The 24,918-nt window shown below is 40.2% G+C and overlaps 1 protein-coding gene across 4 annotated transcripts in view; it reads right to left on the bottom strand.

Annotated features, from left to right (window-relative positions):
* Positions 1 to 1,060: 1,060 nt before the first annotated feature.
* Positions 1,061 to 24,918, bottom strand: part of ets1 (v-ets avian erythroblastosis virus E26 oncogene homolog 1) — a 41,039-nt gene continuing 17,181 nt past the window's right edge. For 3 of the 4 annotated variants that reach the window (XM_008425963.2, XM_008425964.2, XM_008425966.2), the window contains 7 exons: positions 14,404 to 14,523; positions 13,685 to 13,885; positions 13,335 to 13,412; positions 12,736 to 12,981; positions 10,095 to 10,355; positions 5,463 to 5,581; positions 1,061 to 4,073 (listed from right to left, as the gene is read on the bottom strand). In XM_008425963.2, the coding sequence (XP_008424185.1) occupies positions 3,858 to 4,073; positions 5,463 to 5,581; positions 10,095 to 10,355; positions 12,736 to 12,981; positions 13,335 to 13,412; positions 13,685 to 13,885; positions 14,404 to 14,523 (1,241 nt within the window). In that variant the 3' untranslated portion in view covers positions 1,061 to 3,857. The remainder of the gene's footprint in view (positions 4,074 to 5,462; positions 5,582 to 10,094; positions 10,356 to 12,735; positions 12,982 to 13,334; positions 13,413 to 13,684; positions 13,886 to 14,403; positions 14,524 to 24,918) is intronic. The other variant, XM_008425965.2, reaches the window with a different exon arrangement.

The following is a 24,918-nucleotide window of genomic DNA, read 5'->3' on the forward strand; positions in this document are numbered from 1 at the left end:
TGGAAGATTTAAGCGCGGTTACAAAGGCAGACGGGGTGGGGGGAAGTGGATTCTTCATGACCCAGCTTTGAATCTGTGTTTGGATGTGGAGCTGGTGGGCATGAGTGGTATCACAATGGACTGTTAAAGCTCGCACTGTCTGGGAGGGTATTTTAAAACCTGCCCAACAGTCATGTCTGGTTTCAATCATCAGCCCAGTCAGAGCGAGGAGGTGGAATAGGAGAAGAACCACCTGGTAACCTCAGCCTGCCCTCAGCCAAGAAAAGCACTGAGAAGAGAATATTGGGAAGGAAGGCAGCACAGTTGTTCTAATAAACATACACACGTAAAATACTGAATTAATCAATATATACTGCTCAAAAAAATAAAGGCAACACTTAAGTTTTCACTTAAGTGTTTAAGTGTTCCCTTTATTTTTTTGAGCAGTGTATTTTTTGAAGTGTGTGAATTTGTCTTTAACTAAACACACATCTTCATCTTAGGCTTTAAAATATTGACTCTGCTTTGTCTTTTGCATTCATAATAAAGATACGGTGATCTGAATCTCGACTATTCTAATGTGTTTCTACTCGGCTGCAGAAGGGCCAAAACATCTGTGCAGTCTGAGGCAGCAGGCCACGGCTCTGCATGTTTTCCATCTATGGTGGAATTTATATGAGGGGTTGCTAGAACATGAATGAGTCCCAATATGTCGGTTTCATTTTACATGACCTTATCAACACATAAGAAACACTTGTTAAAACTGGGACACTCTGTGGTCGGTTTATGTTTCAATGTCCTCCTACCCTGTACTCTGGAGTCACAGCTTCAGTTGGTTCAAGTTAATACTATTGTCCTTCTTGCTCCAATAATATGTTCTGGTTGGGACCTCGAATGTTAAAAATTATAATGGATATTATCTGACACATACAAACAAGTACAACCCTCACAAAATAAAATGAAATAAGCTCATTCCAAAAAAATTTAAAATACCTGATCGCAAACTTCCACACCTTGCCTATGCAAGATGAATGATAAAGATGAATGATAAATAAATTAAATAACACACCACACAGAACGCTAAAGTCTTTCTTCACATATATTTTATAACATTTTGAAGTACATTAAGTACATTTTAGAAATAGAAGCTACAGTTTATAAAACCTTTCCAGCAGAAATCATTGATGGGCCAGCATCAGCCTTTTTTTCCTCAAGCAGACAGGTCTATTTTCGATATAAAAAAGAACAAAAAAAAACAAAACAAACAAAAACAAAACAGACAATTGGAAATAAAATCCGCTACATTATTTTTGTCCTGCGCTACCTTTAAATTCCCATGAAAGCACCAGCTGTCTGCGTCTCTCGTCTTTTATAAAATATAAATTATTGAAAAATATTCAAATGTTTGTGAACTAAATACAATAAAAATGATCTCATAACAAAAATACAAAGACACTATAAAATATACAGAAAAGAATAACATCCATTAAAAAACAACAAGGCTTTCCTTCTAAAATCCATTTTGAGATATGCATATGCCACAAAATATTGGTGTGTATGTTCTCGTCACTGATAACACAAGTCCTGCAGTAGATTGTAGTCTCCCACATTGAACAACAGAATGGTTCCTGACAAAACACGTTTAAAAATAAAAAATATTAACATTATAGGCATTAAAGTTGTCCTTTGTTATGAACATCATGACAAAAGCAAAAAAAAAAAAAAACACAAAATAATAAACACTGTTTTGAAACGACATGTAGAAAGAAAATAACATACAGTGCAGTTTAATACATTTTTAGGATCCAATTCTCTGTTGTAAAAGCAACACAGGTTTGAGAGTCAGTGCTCGATAATGATGGAGATTTTTACCAGTTAGACAAGAAGAACAAATACAGCATCTCTTCTCTGCACTCAGTGGGGAAACCCGAAATGGCAAAGACTTTGTCCAAAAACTGTCTGCTTAACAAATATAAAAAAGATAAAAGACAACACTTTCCAAATACGTGAGAAATTTCTGCTCCGTGTCAAACGTTGTAGACACCCAAAGCACCGTAGCCAAAAGACCTCACATGAGTTTTGGTTATTATTCCTGCTTTGTCTCCTGATTATTTGTGTAATCCGGGTCTCAGTAAAGCATTATGAAATACAATCTGTACAAATAGACATCTCCAAAGCTATTTTCATCCATATGGGTAACATTCAGCCACTGTAAACAATAACATAGTATTTTAGGATAATATTCAACTTTGGCATTTCCCAGTGTACCGACACTGTTCCCACTGTTTGGGGAGGAAGCCGCTGCCAATTTGCCTAAAATGTAACCAGTGAATTGTTATAAATGTGCTCTTAGAATACGACACTCTCTGAGGCATATATTATTTTTGATCATTGATAAAAACGCACATAAACTACAATCTGAATAGTCTGCCATCAGCCATGCAAGAGCCACACAAATCAACTTGTGCCCTTTCTGTTGCCTAAGTGATAATTCACCTGCACTATCCACGTACTTCTTTCCATGACCTTCATTCATAACAAACAGGTTACCGTTCTCTAAAGTCAACATTTGTCTATTGCCTTTCAGTTTTTTCTTACGTTATACCATCACACTACTCTACTTCCTTTCTTATGGACAAAATGTTCTGCATAACAAACAAAAATTGATCCACATTTGACATTCTTATGGCTGCGTAAAAACCCGCCAATCGCTATAACTTTTACAGGACAGACAGAACTATTAAAACATCATTAAAATGATTGGTTGATGTGGACAGTGAACTGACAAGATTGTTCATCTAATTTGCACCAACGTCTACTGATTCTCCCCACGTAGATTGTCTACAGTTTGCTAATACTGGAGGCATTATGCAAAAAATGCATACGTTTCAGTCACAGAATGTGTTCCTAACAAGGTGGCGACATGTACATAAAGGTGAAAGCGTCAGTTTCAAAAGCAACGGCTTCTTTCGGTTGTCTTGCAGACCTCTTTGGGTATGAGTAATCTCCAACAGGCTCTTCAAACCTGACAGAGCACCGGGCCAGTGCGTCTCTAGTGTTGTCTGACTCAAATCGACACATTTCTGCTATGGGCTCCATGAGAACAGAACAGTGTAACTTGGCATTCAATGATGAAGTCTAATTTGAAACACTTAAAGACAAAAATACTCTGCCCAGTAATCGGCCTGGTGGACTTAAATCGGGTGCTCTAACAATATAATACTGGCACAAGCATATGGTCCTCAAACATCAAATCCTACATTACACTTTTTTTTTTGGTCCTTGCTGAAAACTCTCCCCTTGCAGGAGAGAAACAGTGATAATGGTTGTAAATATCTGTTCCGTTTTGACATTTTGGCAACTGTTCTCTCAGCAGGAACCTTTCACCTGCTTGTTGCTTAACTCAAAAATGAAACAAGTTACTTTAAAAAGGCTCTTTCTCGACTTCGTTTATTCACACCTTGTATCGCAGAGCTCTCGCCTCCTCCTCATTGCTACTTAAACAGAACACAAGATAACCTGATAATTCTACCCAGTAGCGTCTCATTTACCTTGAGCTGCTAAATAATACCAGTATTATGTCAGACGCGCGCACAATCCCACACTCACTCACACATTCATGCACACTCGTCATTTCCAACAGGTTGTGAATACAGGTTTTGTTTTTTTGGCTTCTGCCTTCCTTTTAAAACTTGGCCTGAAAGACTGGAGCTCAAATCCAACAAAGACCATCACTGAGTCATTAAAAACTTTTCGGTCCCCCCAGAAAAATGGATAACCAACTCTTATCAAACAGTTAAGACAACGTTATGAGCCTCAGTCCCAGCAGCTCAACCTTTGTCCCAAGTTTCTTTTTGCTCTTTTCGCCAGTTCTGCTTTCACTCGTCTGTGTCAGGCTTTACGTCCAACATTGCGTGCAGCTCTTCGGGTGTGTAGCCCAGCAAGCTTTTCAAGTCACAGACAAAGCGGTACACATAGCGCTTCCCAGACGTCTTGTGGATGATATTTTTGTCATAATAATAGCGCAGGCCACGGCTCAGTTTCTCATAATTCATCTTGGGCTTGTTTTTCCTTTTGCCCCACCTCCGGGCAACCTGCACAGAGAGAAAGAAAGAGCACATCGAAATAAGAAAAAATTAAAATGTCTCATGTAAAAAAAATTATTTGAAAAAAGTTCAGATTTTGCTAACGTACTATCACAAACCTCTGTTTTTGATAAAGATTTTATATGATAGATCGACACAATGTAGCACATCATTGTAAAATGGAAGAAAAACTACATACTGTTCTCAATTGCTTTTTACAAGTAAAAATATTAGAAGCACGTACAGCTCTGGAAAAAAATAAGAGATAATTGCACTGAACCCCATTGGAAACCTCATGGTTATTCCACCAACTATTGATTTCCGAACTCTTCCTTAGTATTGTTGGCGCTAAATGAATATGAACTTGTTTTCTTTGCATTATTTGCAGTCTGAAAGCACTGCATCTTGTTTTATCATTATGACCATTTCTGCAAATAAATACTAAATTTTTGCTTGGAATTTCAGAGACATGTCAGTAGTTCACAGAATAAAAGAACAATGTTCATTTTACTCAAAAATAAACCTATAAAAAGTGAAATCTGAAAACCTGATCATTTTAAGTGGTTTCTTAATTTTTTACAGAGCTGTATTTTTTATTGTGACAACCATAAATATGTAAATAACGACCTTCACTAGTAAACTCCCTAATATATTCAGCCCAGTTGTATGTAATATAACATGGTTGTCCATCTGAGCTGGAAAGCATGACAAAGGAAAGATTAATTAGAGAAAAGCTGGTGGAGCTGTAGAGATTTACAGCTCCATTGGATCAGTTGTCCAGAATAGCAAAATGTGGAACAACTCTGTCTGGTCACATAAAACCAAAGTTAGAAATGCAGAGAGTTACAGAAAAACAATACTGCATAGCCCTAAGCAAACCACCCTGTTGGGAATCTTGTGGAGTGGTAGCATCATGCTGAGGGTGTCATTTTTTCCTAACATCAGAGAGGAAGCTGGTCAGAGTTAATGGGAAGATTGGTGGAACTATGGGAAAATAGACTGGCTGCAAAAAGTCAAGCTTACAGGCAGCAATATCACAGAATGTCTTGGGAGGTTTTTGTTAATAATTTTGAAAACTATGCATAATCCCTTCCAGTTTACAAATATGTAGAGTTTTGTGTAGGTCTGTCATACAATCCCAGTTAAACCTATTTGCTTAAACTGGAATTGTCATGTGACAAAACATGAAAAAGTACTTTTGCCAGGTACTACATAGTATATACTGTATTTAAATTGGACCTACTCATGATAAACCAGCCTAAGTACCACGCTACATAATTACTGAAGTCAGAAACAATAGGCAACTGTTTTCACAAAGAAGACATCTTTTTCATCTGGCCAAACACTTAGGACCTCCCATCTCGTGTGCCAGTGACCAACAGGGTCACAGCCTCTCACCTCATCTGGGTCAGAGAGCTTAAACTCCCAGCCGTCGCCTGTCCAGCTGATGAAGGACTGGCAGGACTTGTCGGTCAGCAACTCCAGGAGAAATTGCCACAGCTGGATGGGGCCACTGCCTGTGGAACAGATGTGAGAGCATGTTTGAAGGAGGTGTTTTGTTTAGCCAGCTTACTTGGAGAGAAGGCATTGTTGTTTGTGCTGATGCTGGCTGGTGTGAGGATTTACTGAGGTAAGTGTTAGCTCAGGCCAAAGGAGATCTGGCTTCAGGAAACATTCCCAAGTTCTGAAGCTTACCAACTGGTTTAAGTTATTAAAATTCTGCAATTTAAATAATAATGCCCTGCATCCATGGAACGGTAATGCTGCATATAAATCAAGGTCTTAAAGAACAGTTGAAGCTACAAGTTGCTTTCAGAGATTTCACAACTTACTGCAGTACAAGATACACTAACCAGGAAGGAAAACACAGATTTTAAGGTCAACCAGAATGCCACACGTAACACGGTCCAGTCCTAAATATGAAACTGTTAAATATTCATGCCAATTATTCACTTAGGTCTGAAGAGGGACAAAGTAAACCTTCTGATCTGGGTCAGGCTGAAGGAAAGCAGTGGAAGCAAATGTCCTCCTAAATACAACAGTCTCATTCATCATGTAGTCCCTTGTCTGCCATCGGCTCGGTACAGTATGAGATTCTAGAGTCAGTGTCTGTATGAGTTCCTTACTGATGAAATCATCATTTTAAAAAAAGAGGCGCTGCCTCTGGGCTTCTGCAGCACATCTAACGACTTACAACCAGTGCTTCAAGAAGAGAACAGCTCCCAAAGCCTCACATATACTACAATAGGGTTATATTTTTTAAGAAAAAGGACTAAAATAGTAACCCAATACAACCTATTTTAAACAAACACTAATACAAGAGTTTGTATCACTTGATGGAAAAAGGTGGAAAGGCAGAACAAAGAGGATAAAAAAAATGGTTTTGTCTATGAACTAGATTCACTGCGCTACACTTTGATCGTGTGGTTTTCTTCACATAGAAGAACGCGCCCACTTTTGAGGCTCGTATGTTGAAATCACACCTGCCTGTGCAGCATACGCCGCCTCAGCAGTTTAGCTATACTCACCTATCTGTCTCACTCTCTGTGTCTCGCGAGTGCGTAAGAAAAAAAACAACAAAAAAAAAAAACGTATGTGCCCTTACACAACACAAAACCAAAGCTTTCAGTGAAACAGACGCGTGGGCCGAAAGCTTGAAATGGCATTTGGGGGAGCTTTTTATAAAACTACTGCTGGGACTGAAGACGGTGCAGAACAAACAGCCACTTTGGATTTAGAAAGAAGTGGCTTCTTTGCAACAGTCTCTGTCTTTCATTCCCAAAGTGTTCAAAATTGAGTCAAAGTAGCAGTCAGCCCACATACATGGGTGATACCAGCCCGCTGTGCTCTCACAAGCGATCCATTCCAAAAGAAAAAAAAAAGTTTCCAAAAATATGTTGCTCTCTTCATGTACAAAGAGCTTCATTGAAAGAGCATACACTGTGGCAAAAGCGTAGAGGCTTTCATTTGCAGCAGTCTTTAGAATGTAATTCATGGTACACCATATGTGCCTTAAAAAGCTCTTAAATGTCATGAGGACGCTGGTGTCCTCATCGACCCAGTAACAAATATGTAAGCGATTTGCGGGCAGCAGTTAAGGGGTTAAATATTTGCAGCCAAGACAGAAACAGGAACTCTAACAGACAAATGGAGCTTTTTACTAATGTCACTTTTGGTTATTAGTAAAACTATGAGCAAGACTAATTTATTGTTGGAGTGCAAAAAAAGGATAGTATCTTTCAGCAGAGAAAGAAAAAGATTCACATGTTATCAGTATTAAAATATTGAGGGTTTAGCAGTTTTTGAAGCTGCCTGGTGTTGGAGCAGACAGAGGTGTAAATAACAAGCTCTCACAGGAAACCTGCGAAGACGACAACTGGAGCTTCACTTATCACTCAGCAGCCTTATCTGACTCCCTGTCCTCGCTGTAAGTGTCACCTGTCACACCGGGACAGGAAACCAAGCAGAGCAACTTGTCGAGTTATCATAAACGCTGTTTTGGAAATGTTTGTTTATTCTAAACGTAAGCTTCGATTTTCCTTACACTTTTTTTTTACATTTCTAACTCATTTGCCTTGCTTTTTGATTTTTACGTCCTCCATCTGGCTTGTTAGGACATGGATGTGCACGCGGATCTACACGCAAACATAAACTCCACATTGGTAGGATTTAACTTCATCCATCATCAAAGCATGTCATGGCAATATTTCTTTCCATTTCTTTACAGGAGAAGATGGTCTATTGCACCATGAATATTATACACTCAGTGCATCCAGTTACTGCATATTTGTCCTCTGCACATACATGATGCAAATATCTTGTTCCACCACATCTCAAAGATGCCTTAATAGATGGGGTCTTCAAAACCTGGGTCTCAAGGTTTAGTGGCCTGTAAATTTAAGATATGTTTCTGCTTTAACATAATAGAGCCAAATAATAAGGCCATTAACAGGACTCCGGAGAAGTTGACTGCGCGTTGAGGGGATGACTCAGCTATTGGATTCAGCTGTGTTGGACCAGAACATACATCTAAACATTGCAGGACACCGGGCCTCAAGATCTAGGTTTAAAAACCCCTCGTATGGGAATCCGAATATGGTGAAGTCATTGCAATGTTCAAGTAACTATTTTAAAATGATTTGAGATTTTACACATGGTGTGTTGCCCTGCTGGAGTTAGAATCATTCATTAGATGATGTGTGCATAGGCCTTTAATGATGAGCAACATTTACTGGACGACAAATTGTCCTGGAAGTTATTGTGGTAAACAGTTAACCATTTTCAAGTAATACAATGGTAATGGCGTAATAATGCAAGAACATATTCCCAAAGATCAATAAACTTTCAATTCTAATGAGCATTTAACACTAGAAGACATTTTATCAAAAATTAACAACGCTGCCAAATTCAAACTGACTAAATCTCATTTCTGATACCTTATTTGAACTTCAGTAAGTGGTGATTCCTAAAGTCACTGGGTTGCTGCCAGAAAATTGCTGAGCAGGCGTATCTACAACAGTTGGTTGGTGAATGTACTTTCACCTTGCATTTTCCTATAAAGCTGACGAAAGCTTTTTTTTTTAAGATTGAAATGACACTACAACACATTGCACCTGAAACAGAACTTGCTTGATAAATATTTTAGCAACAATTATTTTGTTTCTTGTATTTTTATTTTTTTGTACAAACAAGTGATAATGCCATAAAAGCCACATTTTTGCAAAGAGTTTTCTTTCTTTTTTTTTTTTTAGCGGTTTGCCATTTTCGTCAAAAAGGTTGCAAGGAGCAACATGGGGCTCTAATGGTTCTAAGAGGAGCTGCATTTTCTCTTTGTTATTTGATTATAAATCCATTAGAAGATCTTTCCAGCATCATTACAAATGAATGACTCATTGTTCCACAAGTGGCTTTTGAACTAATAACCATGCACATGAAGAATTAACTTGTGCATACCGACTTTGGGTCCGTCTAATGAGATCTCATGTATGTATTGTTTGTGACGTTGGAAAAATTTGCTGGGATTTCCCCTTTTTTTATTACAAACAGTGGCGCACTCTTGTGACTATAATTTTAAGCAGGACAGAAAAAGTCCCGGTGCAGTGTCTGCACTGCAAGCTATCAACCGTCTTCAAAACCTTGCTTTTACAGAGGAACAAATGAGACAACCGGTTCAAGACTTCTCCTCAGGTATTATGAAATAAACATCGAGATTAAATCGACCCGATGACAGCACCAAACAAAAACAATGATAAAACATCTATTTATCTTGCTGCACACATCAGGTTAACAATTCAAGGGAACAGCAGCACAATTTCAACCAAAACCTGAAACAGATGCAGAAATAGTGCATTTGCTTTAGAGGTTTGCGAGTATCTCAACATCTTAGTGAACCTGAAGAGCATACGTCAAGCAGCTTTTTCGAGCATGTATGGGTGCGAAGATGCCTCAGTAAGATGAAGAGATAATTTTGCTGTAGTGCTACGAGCAAGGGCAGGCATAATTTCTTTTTTTTTTTTTCACCACCGTTGCTAGGACGACCTGGAAAAATAGGTTTAGATGCGGGCTGGAGATACCAATGAGGTAGATGAGAAGTGAAGGCAGAACAAGAGGGTGAGAAAGAAAAATAGAGAGCAAAGAAGTAGCAGGAGGAGGAGGAGGAGGAGGCAGGAGCAAAATCTATTTTGTTTTCTTTGATCTGAGTAACTTGGGCAACTTGGGTAAAAGGTGTCTCTCTCTCTTTCTATTCTAAAAGTGGTGCAAATACAAAACTCCCACACGTGGGACTTTTGCAGAGCATCAACAAGTGTGTTACAGCTGTGCAGTGAAACTAAAAGGAGCAACAGCTTTTCTTTCACTTGAAGTCTGGCGAAGGCATAAAAGCACTACCTTATTAAGCTGTAATTTTAATTGAAAAATGAAATTATTTTTGTGAAATTTTCTAGGTTGAAGCCTCACTTTCTAAGTGTTCCCCGAAAGATTTTTCAAGCAACGAAATTGTCCCATTCGACGTTCGACTACTGGTCGTCTTACCCGTGTATCCCGCCAATGCTGCCGCTGGAATGACAGGCTTGTCCTTGCTGAGGTCGGAGCGCTCCCTCACGTAGTCTTTGAAGGTGCCCTTGGGTTTGTGTCCATGCAAGGCGGTGGGGTAGTCTTCCGAGTCAAAGCTGTCATAGGACGGTACTCGCTGCAGGCTGCTGAACGAGGACTGGCTGCTCCACGACTGGGTCAGTCGGTCGCAGCTCTCAAAGCTATCGATGCTCTCGAAGGAGTCCTGGCCACCGAGCTTACCTGGCAGGACATTGGAACAAAAACGGGGGGAAAAAAAAGATTTGTCATCAAGGACGACGGTTAACTTTACTACATTGGGAGACTTTAAAGCAATAATACTTATTTGTATTTTTTTTTTCTTGTTTGCAGTCTTTTAGAAAGGCTTAATAAAAGCAAAATGAATGTCAAATTTCTTGGACAGCATGTGTAAACAGCAATTTCAAAATCTGGCCACAGATTCTCAGATGGATTTTGGTCCAAACTAACAACTGAATGTACAATAATTTAAACCATTACATTAGCTCTGGCTGCATGTTCAGGGTCATTCTTATTCCAACTTTTGTGCTTTTGGAATATTGGTTTATGCCACAACTGTGATTTAAGCATCTCCACAACTTTACTCCTGACGTGTCTCATGTGTGTCATGGTAATTCACTAATGTCCATTACAGCTATACTACAGCTATAGCTACACTGGGATTAAGTTATACACCTATATGTACGGCTTCAGAAAAAAATTGGCTACAATGTATTTTATTTAGGAGAAGTAGTAACAGAGGCTGAATATACCTGCATGCCACACTTTTCAGATTTTTTTTTTTTTTTAAAGTTGAAAGTGATGCATTTTCCCAATGACATATTACTTTTGTGTTGGTGTGTTACGGGAATGACACCGAAGGTTACAATGTAAAAAAAGTTCAAGAAGAAAGAATACTATTGCATAAAATAATTTCTGATTTCAATGTGTTAATGCAAGAACTCTGGAAAATGGCCAACTTATGAGCAAAAGTTAGAAAAGGGACAAATAAAACACGCTAGAAGTAGAAACTTTGAGTATCACTAAGCCATACAGTTCTGTGTTATGCCACTCTCTCCATTTCACACCCCATTTCGCTTTTACAACCACCATTTGGATTTGATTCTAAATGGAAGACAATCCCACAAACTGTCTCGCTATTTTTGGCCCTGGGAAAGATAAGCGGCGTCTTTGAATGGTAAGTCATTAACAAATGACAGATAATGCAATGCCTCAACCGATGCCGAGATCTTCAGCTGGTAAAATTGAAGCCACATGTGGATATCAGCCGGGATACAAAGCACTTTCCCACGTCGAGCAAGCACAACACAATGCTTGAGAGCGCGGTATGCGTGTTGCGTGAAGATTGAACCTTAAATCTTGCAGGCAAACACTTAAACGACTAAAAAAGCGGCTAGGGGAGGCGTTCAATGGTGTACATGGCAGATGCTATTCATTTATACAGCTGGGGATTTGTGAGAAGAAAAGCCTCTCTCTTCATGGCTTAAAATGTAAACCGCGATGCTAAGTCCTCTGTAAACTATCACTTGGGAGAGAAAACAAGCCTGCACATTTTAAAACAGCAAACCGTTTCATGAGAAAACCCCTTGCTTGCTAACCGAGGATGACACTTCTATCTCCTTACGCAGAACATAGAGACTGAATCGAGGAAAAGAGGCCAAGAAAAACAAGAGAAAGAAAAAAAAAAAAAAACGTCCTTCTTTAAGGTTACACCACTTGAACTGCTTTACATAAGGGACAAGCGGTAAGCAGAGAACACATTGTGGCTTTGGTTCGTGTATCACTCTGACAAAAACAATAGGCTTTTCTTTTTTTCCCAACCTAGTCTAGAGTATGTGAGGCAGGTTTGCATGAACCACAAACCAACCAGAGGGCCTGCTTTTCTTCTCTTCTAATGCGTGCACACTGATGTGGCATGACAAGATTCTGGTAGCTTCAGCACAATCACACGCAGGCCGACACCCACAGACACCTCCAACGTTTGCACACACTCACACAAGCGCATGCATGCACCTATGGGTAGGTTCAATAACTTGGTTTAAAATAAACATTCAGTTTGGCATGAAATGTTTGCTACTTTTGATCACTGAAAGAATTTACCTGGGATACGGGAAATGTTTTTGCAAAGCCATTCAAATCACTTGAACTTTTTCACATATTTTCCTGTTAGAGCCGCAAACTAATCAGTTGTGTTAAAGGCTTTGCTCGTATTGTTTAGAAGAGAACTCTGCTCCAAACTACTTTGAAACTTTAAGTTTAAATTGGGGATCAATAAAGGAACATCCTATCTTGAATCTGAGGGCATTTGAATTAGATTTTCTTTTAAAGTATCACAGTAGAAGAGGTTGAATGCAAGTGTATGCTAACCTTCATATTATGTTTTTTTTTATTTTGAGAAAAGATGTTGAAAACATTTTACTATGTTCTGTCCACTTCACAGCTACACACTATTATGTGCCGCTTTACCTAAAAAAATTCTCAGTGACATACAATAAAGTTTGTGCTCGTAACGTCGCAAAAACGAGGAAATGCGTGGAGGGCATGAATACTTTTGCAAAGCACTGTATCACATATGGCTCCTCACCTCGACTGAGGCGTCCCACACACATATTGTCGGGGGACACCACTTCCTGTTTGACAGAGAAGTAGTCGCCCTGCATGGAGTTGAGGGCTGTGTCTCGTAGGATGATCCCGGGGTATTCGCTTTCATACTTGAGCGTGAGCAGTTCCTCAGAGCTGATGGGATGAAGCGTCTGATATGACTCCGTGATGAAGCCCGGTTCTGAGTATTCAGAAGGAGGGACACACTGAGCATGCTCAATACCATAGCCTGAAAACACAGAGGCAAGTTAATGGGGATAGCAAGAGCAAAACGTAAAACAGAAGGATAAAAAGAAGCAAAGGGTAGTACAGTCAGCATTCCTCTTGTGTTGAAATGATACAAAAAAAATGCTCAAATGATACATTTTCTGAATCACTTAATGCACAAAATAATCCCTGCAGATCTTTGGCATGAGTTTAGAAGCAGAACCTAAATTTAGAGTTATTTACAATGTTAATGTGGATAAATGCATTACTGAACTGTTTGTATTCACAAAGCTGATTCACTTTCAATCATTTTTTTACGCATGCATATTTGGCAATTAGAGAGTACGACTGACAATGATTGTGATGAGTACTTACTGACAAAATAGTCTGAGGTATAGCGGGATTCCTGGAAGTTGGAGGTCAGTCCATTGATGGGGAAATGCTTTGTATCCTCTTCATAAAAAATGGATAGAGAATAAGCATCAGTGACCTCATCATTGATTTTTTTGTCTTTTTTTTTCTATCGTGTAACTGCATCCAGCATGATCAAACATTTATGTCTTGAGCCAAAACGTGCCTTCCTGTTTGGCTCCTGTTACTAAAGTAATTGCCACAAAAACCGTCAGACAGAAAAAAATGAAATCAGCCTGTTTTTTTTTGTTTTCTTTCATACAGCAAAAACAGAAGAAAGATGAGTTTTCTCATTTAGATTACTGTAGTGTTACCTTTCTGGAGCATTTCTAAATGTTCCCACAGGATGTCGCCCACAAAGTCAGGTGCTAAGTCCAAGAAGCGCTCCTTCCCCATCGCACACAGGTTGGCACCGTTCATGCCGAATTTCTCAAAGTCGACGTTCTTCAGGCTGAACTCATTTATGGTCCATGCAAGCCATTCAGTCACATGGTTTTCTGTCCACTGTCTGGGGTCTGCAGAGCAATAAATAGCTGATGATTGGTATATTTGCTGTGAAACTCATTCAAAGTGCATGTGCAGACATTCATCTAAACCAGTGACTGATTCAGTAGAGTAGACTTATGCTTTCTGGTGTTGTGCTTACTAACTGCAAAGTGTCACAAAGAACGTAGGGGAGGAAAGGAACATAAACCACAGTGGTAATGAAAATTAGAAAAAAAAATAGTTTTCAGTTATTGTGGGATTACATTGCAATACTGTCAGCAAGGCTGATTGCAAACAGCATGAATTCTGTTTGTGGTTGCCTGGGTTTATAGGCAAACTCATCATTTTCCACCCGTTCAAGAAGAAAAGTCTGCTTGCACCATAATGCGTGGAGTAGGAATAGATTTTTCTTGCTTTCAGTCATTTTTAAAGAATTCACTAAATTAAGTTTTGGGGGTGAAAAAATAAGTGTGTGATGTGATTTTGACAGTCTAAGACCCAAGTTAGAAAATTAAATTTCCACAAATGAGCAACTGACTCTCTTTACCTTTGGGAATACCCAGCCTTTGCTGTTCTTTTGTGAAGCCGCTGAAGGTGGCTTTCAGAGCCTGGGACATCATCTCTTTACTTCCTGGAGTTAAAAGGGGGACGTCGCCACACTCTGGATCTGGAAAACATGAATTCACAATACATGAAATATGCTTTTATTTGGAAAAAGTGACACACAAACAACGTCATACAACCAACACAAGTAATGGAGTGAATCGCTACACTTTATGGAAAAAAAAAAAAAAAACTTGAAAAGAAAAATTTAAATTAGATAAAAAGCTGAGAATTTGGTTGTTTCAAGGGAAAAAAAATCACTGAGAAACACGTTTTATATGTTGTGGTGTGGATTAGCAACATTCTGCCACAATAGACCCCGATTTGTACAAAAGTACTTTTGAAATGAAGACAAATTTATTTACAAACTCCTCACACCCACACTTCTCCCCTGCTTGCACACGCTGGGTGGGAGCTCGATGCCTGGTGCCCATCAGCGACACCGTGACCCCTACCACGTCGCCCTGACATAGTGAGACTACTGTCGCGAGACCAAGCATGGGGTCAAACATTCTGACAGGTCAAGGGTCACAGGATGGGGTGATGATGTCACGGCGGCTGCCGGTGGGTGGCTCTGAAAGCAGAGGGGCTGGGCTGTCTCGAGGGTTGCAGTGACAACACTGCGTTTACTGTTCTCTGCTCACTGCCAGTGGGCACCCAGCAGGGAACAGAGCTGCCTTTGATGGCTTTAAACAGAGCCTGATGACTTGCACTCATCTAATTAGATTGACCAAGCTGCAGAAGTGTGGGATAAAGGGGGCAAAGCAGGGGATGTGATGAGCCAAGAAAGGCAAAAAGACCTCAAGGCTAAAAGCACTGGAAAAAAGACCCCCCCAAAAAATAAAAAAAACTCAAAACGTTTTTAGCAGACCGTGCAACCATCCAACTAATCATTCAATCTGCAAAGAGCCCACAGGAATTTACTAAATAAGCCCACATCTAGCATAATCTTTAGCATGCAGTATATTAGATGATTACGCTGAATTTACAGGCCATAATGCAGTGTCTAGGGTGTAGTGTATTCACAGCAAAGGTTTCTCAGATCTCAACTTTTGTCACTTTTATCTCCTCATTTCATCTTTCTATTCTGTTAAGAAAAATCACTCATCTAATCACTTCAGGCAAATTGGTATGAAAGAAAACTGTGTCACTAGCCAGCATAGAACCACCGTTCGTTGAGCCCAGATGTCTTGGCATCTCCACCGCCGGGTGGTTTTATCTGCCAAGCAGAGCTCAGCTCATGCTTGTTTTCACCACTCACTGACGTCTCGACCTTGTCTGGAATGCACAGCAGCTGTCCCTCCTTCACCCATGTAATCAATGTCTGTCTGGCTGTTAGTAAAAAGTAGGGCTCGCTCTGTTGTTCTTGTCCCTGTTCAAAAGGGACCTGGGACAAAGGATGTGTTTTTTTTTGGTTGTTCACTTAAGTCCAACTATGCCAGTCTTAATATGTTTCTCTCTTTTACAGAAATAAAAAGTTTCAGAGGAAAAATAAATAGGAATGCACTGGGTAACAATGTATACCATGATTTATTGTTGGGATGCAAAAAAAAGGAGCCAAAGTATTCAAGGTTTTCCTCAGCTGAATGGAGCAAAGTGTATGGCAGCTTTGCCCTTCCTCCTCTTGTTGCTGGACATCTTTGGTCAGCTGAGGGAAAGAATGTTTCTGTATTTTTCTTGCTTATCTGAGCAACGTATCTAAATTGCCAAAGGTAACAAAAGTTGTACTTGTGTTACTTTATAAGGAATAGTAAGACAAGGAGCGTTACAATAAGTGTAAAAATCAATGTGTTGAAAACTGCAAGTATGAATAATTGCAATTTTCAAACCTTACTGGAGTATTCCATACTATGCAGGAAGTCGTTAAAACATTTATTAACAACAACAAAAAAAAATTATTATTATTTTTTGCTTCTACTATTTGTGTACGAAAAACAGCGGAACATGGAAGAGACCGGGTAGGGTACCATTCATGCAAGAACCGCCGCTGTTCAAGAATCCCTTACCAGCCAATGCAGTCTTAAAATAATTTTTAAAGTACATCATTGCACATTCAATTCAACTTCACAGTTCCATAATAAAAATAAGACCTTAGCAAGCTCTGGATAGTTCGGGTCAACTAGCCTTCTACCAAACATATTTTCCTTTCAAGAGGCCTTAGCAGAGCAGATACTCTCATGTTGCAAACGGCTCAGACAGTCTGCGCTTTGATGTAAAGGCAGACGCAAAATGTGGCAGTTTATTTGAGCTGGATGGAGTGGAGTTTCTCTGCACTTTCGAACCGTTTGAGTCCCCTCCCTCCCGGTCGCTTTTATCAGCCCGGCTGCTGTGCGCGCTCGCCCACGCAAAATGAAACCTACTTTAGCACTAAATCCTCCATCAAAAGACACTAAACACCACAGAGTACAAGTGATGTCGGGTTTATAAGGAAGAAAAGTATGAGAGAAGTATGAAAATCATGAATACAAACAAAATTAAACTGTGAAATGCAAGTTTTGCTGGTTTTTTTTTATAACATGTTCTTTTTGTTTACATACATTTGAAGAATCAGCTTTGTTATTTTTAAAAGCTTAAACTGTAAACACAATATGTACATCAAGAAAATATGCTTTGTGCATATTTAGAAAATGTACAGTTTTGTTATATTTGTGGATAAAGCATGAAGAGGAGGGCAGAACAATATTGAAAGACAAACTCTAAATGCAAAAGTAAAGTGATAATAGAGCAGTCTGCATGGCGAATGATCCATACGAAAGTTATCCATGGCAGCGCTAATGTACAATACGCATCCATTAGTAGGAAAGAGGCGAGCTCGGACCTAGACGATCTCTAGTAAATGATGAAGTCCTGATACAATTTCAAAGCCTGCGAGTCCCATTAGATGCAACATGGTCAGTGCGCGCAGAGCCTTAAAGCATCCACAAGTCATCACTTTCCACATTAGACAGTGTGGGTTTGTCCGCAAAATGAGTCCCATCCACTTAGCTCACGAATTGTGGGAGAGGGTGTAAATCACGAGCCAACATTAAGGCATTCACATTTCACCAACAAGGCTTACAAAGAAAGGGTGCCTACAGTGGAAAAATGAACTGGAGGCAATTTCTACTAATGATCCATGATGAATAATAAGTTAATCTATTCTAAGAATCACCAAATGAGAGTGGTGTTTTATATAGACATGCAGTAAAAGGTATTGATTTGCTACTCGTGTCATTATGACTGGGACAACTTCCATGGACCCGTCCGCTCCTGTTACATTACCAAACTAAAACAACAAATCTGCCTGACACCTTTTAGCAGACATGGATACACTAAATTACCAGCCGTCTTTGTCTGCATTCTGGGTTATGGATGAGAATTTAGGATTGTTGTGGCTCAGACTGAAGTCGATAAGGCGTCGGTAGGCATGGCCAGGTAGGGCAGGGCAGGACTGAGGAAGATAGACAGATTGCATCTTGAATGGCTGAGGGGAAGCTGAGCTGGGGGAGCGTGACTCACCAGCTTGTAAAATGAGCCCACCATGGGATAAGGGAACCAGTGGTGGGCTAAAAGCAATTGAGAAAGAGTCAAACAATTGAATGGGAGGATTCATAAAGATCCCCTCGCTCTTCTCTTCATCTCGCGAGTGACATCACAGTGGGACCGGAGCCATCTCCCAGCCTCTGGCAGAGGATCAGTTCATTCATGAAGCCTGTGCTGCTGCCTCCACTCACAATGATGCAATGATACATAGAGAGCAGGCAACCAGACCCTATAAATAAGGGACAATATGCTTTCTATCATGTGACTGAGCTATATATAGCCTAAGAGAGTTAAGTGGGTATGTGTCAGGGTGGGAAATAGAAAGTGGACAGTGAAAAAAAACCAAAAAAAAAAAAAACATGAGAACGGTGTCTAAAAAGCTATTCAAAGGGATCTCTATAAAGTGAAAGAGTCCATTGGTTAAGCTGCAACTTCCTGTGGGAATTGGGGTGAGTTGTGAGTTCAGGGGAGGGTCATTTTACAGTCACTGCCAAGGATTTCCTGGATATCCCAACATGCAGGAAGCCACAACAGCAACACATAAAGGTGGAGGAAAAAAAAAGACAGAGGTTTGAGTCGATCAGACAAGACCTTATACTGCAATTGGTTTTCTGAGGCAGTCTACTCTACCTTCAATTGAACAGGGCTGGAAAGTGCTAACCAAGAGCGCCTTTGATGAAGATCCATATCTAGAGCACCAATCTGGGAACAAGAGGTCATAGACCCTACTAGTATGAAGAGGGTCCATTCACCAGTGCAGGGTGATAAAGTGGCTACTGAGGGCTGCAGTCGAATAAGAGGGGGAGTAAGGGCTGGCTGTCTGGTTTTAACAGGGCTTTTTGTTCAGTTAGCAAAGCTGTTTTCGATTTTCTATTTCAAAACTAAAAGACCAGAAATAGATGTGTAGGAAATGTGAAGAAGCCATCCCAGACCCTGACTAAAACTCGCTTCAAAGCAGGACAATGATAGGCTAAGGCAAACCAAACCAGGAAAATCCCACCATCGTAGGCACCAGCACTGAAACACTAGTTTTATTCTAACATCATAACCACTGGCTTCTGGATGGCCTCCCTGAAACACAAGCCTGTGGTGATGTTAGGAAGCTGTAAGAGATAGGACTGCTATTGCCGACAGCATAGTAAGAGCTGCCCAGGACCATCGCTACCGCAGACATATTGGCAACTGAAGCAGACATTAATAATTGAAATTGTGATTCATGCAATCATGTACAGGAGCTACACATAGCTTAATTAGAGATTTGTTTTAAACAGAGTGTATCTCCCTGATCCATATTGAACTGCCTTGCAAAAACAGCAGAACTTTAGGTATGCCTCAAGTATTCAGGATTAGGCAATAGTTATGAATCTATTGCAAAAACCTATTGCAAAACTCTTAAGTTCTCCTTTAGTTCTAGGAGAAAAATGATAGTCAACAGGAAAGGATCTCGTAAAGTGACTTAACAAAACTGACTTTGATAATATATTGCCTTGTTCCAAGTTTCTAGGAAAAAGAAAACTGCCAGACAAGCACAATAATGGAAATGTTAGGTGGTGTTAGTGCAGTCCGATATAGGGCTAGCTACCCCAGCACCGACATCCCTCATTGGCTGTGTCCGTCCCTGTTATAAACAGACATGGGATGCTCTGGGGGAACTGTTTAGGCATTAACCCAAACACACGACACATCTGACAAACAGTTTACGCTCCACGTTTAATTTTTTCCAACAAAACAGTGCCTGTCCCATTTTTAGTCCAAAGCAACGCATTCCACAGCCAGGTTTCTGATACAAGAGTGAATCACGTAAAACACTATGCAGCTCTGAATTCATTCTCACTGAGGCCTTTACAATCAACCATTCTCTTTTGGTGCATATACGTTTCAAAAAGCCTGGATCTAATTATACACCATGCATACATTAGAGGTTGTATGGTCTGCAGATGGACACTTGATAAATAAATTCCCACTAGACCACACTGTTTTCATGTTGCATGCCTCACATTCCACCTCTGTTTTACAATCGCTAATGCGCTTCTCACAGCTTTCTTGTTTTCCTCTAATGTGACCAAAAATGACTTGTGGTCTAGGCGGCAAAATGGTTTCAGCTCGGGATGATGAATTACTCTTCTATTTTAAGCTCAGTGTCGCCTCCATGCCTAATAGGAGTGTAAAACATGTACAAAAAAGTTGACACACTCCTTTATCTTGCTGAGATAAAGGAATGCGCAACACCTCAAACTTAACTGATCAAGAAGACGTAAACCAGAATTCGATAACATGAAAAGTTAGTGTTTTGCAAGATGAGATGGAATTGATTTCCAGCATGAGGGTAACAGTGTAGTTATGTAAACTCTCACACAAACTGACTTCTTTATCTGCCACTCTCCAGTTCTCTGCCTTTCTCTTAACACCACAAATCAAAACACACACAGATACACAGATGGGTTGTGACTCATTTCATCAAAGAATGACTGGACTTCAGGGGATAGCGTGCTGCTTCATTAGACTATGTGACTGGTCATGAGAAAAGCAATGACCATATCTTGTAAAATTCCATGCAGTGACTCACAATTTGCCCAGCACTACCTTGTAACCTTGTCTAAAAAAACATCAAAAGCTGTACAACAGCACATGGAGTTTGCATAAGTCAGGATACAAATAGTTACATAAAAGTGATCTATTTTATGTAAGAAAAAACAAAGCTTTAATAAATGCTGATTTGACAATGAAGAAAGACAGATTGGTAAAAAAAATTAAGTAATGACTCCAGTTTATGCTGCAGTGTCTCAAATGGTGGCTTTAAACCTGTATCTAATTTACAATTCCATAGAATTATTAACGTTCAGGTCATCATAAGGAATGAGAAATGCACCGACATTGAAGATTACACCAGCCTCAAAAACATAACCTTTCCACAACATTTCGATTGGGTTAGTCAGTCAATCAATATGCCTTTCGTGCTGTAGGCTTAATACACATAGAGTCTGTGGCTGTACCCCATTTATTCAGCTAATTACAGAACCAGACACAGACACAAAAAACAGCTGGTCTGCAGTAAAAAGAAAAAAAAGTTAAGAAAATCTGGAGCATATGGTTTAAAAAAAAAAAAAAGAGTGACATGGCCTCATTGTGGACAGTTAAAAACATCCGTGTTGAAGCAAACATTTTAGGTGCATTTATTTTGGATCATTTTTTTTTGTTTGTTTTGTTTATTGCTGGGGAAACATTGCTCCAGAAAGGGGATGCATAAGACACACATAGTGTAAAACAAAGAAGGGATCAAAGTAGAAGGCACTCAAGCCAATGTCTAGACTTAGTTTAAATTTTGTATCAAACTGTACCAGAATGGGTTCGGTAAGGCTGGTAATGTAAAGAGGGCACAGGCATGATGGGATAGCAAAAGCAGAGTCAAACAGACTCACCATAGGAGAGCCAGTGGCGTGTGGTGCAGCAGGCGTCTAGTGCCATGACTCAGGGATTACACGCTAGGAATGACTGGGGATGGGACGAAGTACGCTCACTAGGAACTCACAGTATCCCACATCAAGGAGTCGTGAGAAAAACTCATGTGGCCAACAGAAAGAAATGGAAACATTGGGGGGGGGGTAGAGAAAAGAGGGGGAGGATCGTTTGAGGACGAGCGGGTGGGTAATTGACTATAGAGTTACAAAAAATATCTTCTTTGTGCTAGACTTCCCCTACCCAAGTATTTTATTTTTTTAATTTGTTTTGTTTTTTTATTTTTTGGTGAAAAGTGAGTCAATAAGATGGTGTAGACAGAGGAGATGCACTACATTTGGATTACTGTTCATTCGAACCGTTTACTGCTATCAAACTGACCACACCTTGGTTGTTCTTTAAACCTTAAGATCCTGACTCTACATATGTTTATTATTTAGTAGAGTGCTGTATCTGCTACTGACACGCCTTACTTTATGACTAAGCTTTATAAGCAAAAATTAAGGCGTGTAGTCACGAGGGAAGCATTGTGAAAGGACCTACGCAGTACATGGTTTTATGTGCAGAAGACGGACTCAGTCAAGAAGCAACGAATGAAGCACTGACTGAATAGGGGGAATAACCTATTTCATAGATTTAATGTACAGCACGGAAAAGTACAGAAAGACAAGGTCATTGTAAAAAAGCACAGACCTCCACTTCATGCTGGCCAACACAGGGAGGCCAATTGTCAAAGTTAGCACCTACAGCACTGAAGGTGAAAACACAGTCTGGTCAAAGACTGTCTGATACAATTTTGGTGTTGTAATGAACGGATGTGAACAACTAAGGTCTGATTCTTGCAACCAGATCAGCCTCAGCTTCACTTAAAAAAAAATTTAATTATCTGCACTGCTTGGTGAGATTCACCGACAGACCACATGAAGAAGGGTTAGGATTACCCAAACAGTGTTTACACAGCTACCAACAAGCCACACACTCTCAAATATTGGCATATATTACACTGTGCCACTGAAGTAGCGTTGACACAATACATGATAATAAAAATGGAACCTTATGCAACTCTCTGTCCTTGCTCCATAAAGCCGCAAAATGGGAATCTCCACAGAAAAGAAAGTCTGACGTAGTTCTGGAAATCATCTCTGTGGCATGACTTGTATGTGCTTGTACTGTATGTGGCTGGCATGGAAGCAGATGCCATATAAGGCCTTGCTACATGAGCATCAGCGCTGCACTGCGTTGATCAGATAAAAGTGAGCCTCCCTTCAAGGTCTCTCCATGCGTCCATGCATGCCACCCAGCAGGGCATGCTCGGAAGCATTCCAGTCAGCCACTGAACCCCGAATTTCAGGTCTTATGAAACCAAGCAGTCAAGTGGGAGAAAGCCGAAAAGTATGTCTCATCCTGTAAATGATTGGCAAGTCTTTTCATTAGCAACTGTATGAAATTTTGCTCGATTGTGCTGTACTCCTACAGAATACAGACCAGCTTTTCAACACCACCTCTGGAAAGCTAAGTTTTGTTATGGCTACACAAAGCTGTCAGTAGCAAAATATCGTGGTCTGGGTTACCATGAAAAAAAAAAGTGTACTTTGCTGGGAATTACTCACTGTAGCGCTAGGGAGGAGGGGTGAGGGACAGCATAAGAGCTTGGGGAAACATTAGAAGCTGTGTTTGGTTGTACCTCTGACCCTGGCGTTGTGTGAGCGCTTTGAAAGAAATTACCTCAGCTGGAGGGTGAGGACAGCCCCACGAAAGCCGACACTGGCAGCACTTCCGTCACAAAAGAAAACAAATAGTATAGTAAGGTGGGCTGGAAATAGCCTAAGCATGATAGCAGGGTATAAACATAAACACATATACTGTATATTGATGCAGGTGTTTCGCAGAAAAGGTGACTGTTGCAGTTCTAACTTAGCAACACTGCTTTTTTTTTTTTTTTTGAAGCAGTGGACGTTTCACCAGAAACGTCCACTGCTTCTAAGTGGTAGTCCAGCACATCCTTCTAAAAAAAAAAAAAAGGCCTGTAAATGATGGCATTTTAACACATCCTTAAACTTTTTAGAAGTTTACGGCTGAACTTGTCTTCTACTATGTTGCTTTAGACACTGGGAGTACGTTTATCTTGTAAGCATAGTAACTACAAAAAGTAAACACAACTGTATATGTGGAGACAGTTGAAGCAGTTTCACTTGGGTTGTGAACTCCTCCTTCGCAGGCTTGCTATGACCCGAGTGCACCCAAGTGAGAGTAAGAGGGGCCGAGCATTGTGAAACGGTTTTGCAAGATAGTGCTACGCTCTGGCAACATAACCACGCCTGTCAGCACATTTTTTTTGTGTGTTTGCAAGGTATATGTGTATTTAGGCTTTGCTCTGCAGGTATTGACAGCAAGGAGAAGCTGGTTATTGCGGTGAATCACTGCTTCTTTAGTCGGTCAACTCTGGCAATTAGTGTCAGATTTCCATAATGCATCGTTACTAGCTTGCTGCTCAGCTAACAGGACTCAAAATGCCACCTGAGGTGTGAACGGGCAGGGAAATTGATGTAAGAACAAAAAAAAGTGAAAAATGCAAATCAATCAAACAAAAAGTTTAAGTACAAGAAGTGAAACCGTACGATGTTTTAAAATCCAAAACAGCTCAAAACTGTGGCCAAACCCATCACTACTGCTTGTATAATCCCTCCAGCGAGCCAAGAGTTGGAGAGGCAAGCCTCAGCAGTGCAGATTCATCACCTCAGCCTGCCTCTCCTTTCCTCTGGATACTCCGTTTCAGCCACTTAGGAGAAGGAGGAGGCGGAGGTAGTGAGGACAGAGGAAAGGGAGGCAATGGAGAGGGGGGTTATTAGGGACCACTGATTGTCTCCAAGGTGAAAAGTCAAAGCTCTTCCCTGCATGACATGGGATATGTAGAGATGGGTAGGAGAAGAAGGGAATAAGTTGCACAACATAATCTAAAAGAAAAAAAAACATAACTATGACCTAAATATGAGCAATGTCTCAATTAGAGATCTAAAAATTCAGAATGGGAAAAAGTAAGATACTCAAAAATGCCATGTTTCACGAACATATCCCAGCTAGGTGATATGCTATCACGCTTAAACTTATTTTAATCTTAAAGTTTTGCGAACACTTTGCATCAGTTATTTAAGATTATAGGAAATGCACGTTTGGGCTAATGTAAAGCCCAATGCATTCAATAACAATGACGTGAAACACGCATACAGTACGTTACAGCCTATTGCATGACTGTGAAGCCTCAGGCGTGACAGCGTTTTTCTTTGCGTGTTCTCCAATATTGAGCAACAAAACAGTCTTAGTACATTAAAGGCGTTCAGGACGTTTTGTCCCCCCACTTTTAGCGCGTCTAATAGGTGAGAATCAACGCTGTGGTTTACTCATTAACGTAATCTGTCACCGACCGGGTCGCCTTAGCTACGAGAAAAACCATCTAAGGAGTGATGTTAGTCCCGTGCTAACT

Source organism: Poecilia reticulata, linkage group LG13 (assembly GCF_000633615.1).
Source record: "Poecilia reticulata strain Guanapo linkage group LG13, Guppy_female_1.0+MT, whole genome shotgun sequence".
NCBI classification, from domain to species: Eukaryota; Metazoa; Chordata; class Actinopteri; order Cyprinodontiformes; family Poeciliidae; genus Poecilia; species Poecilia reticulata.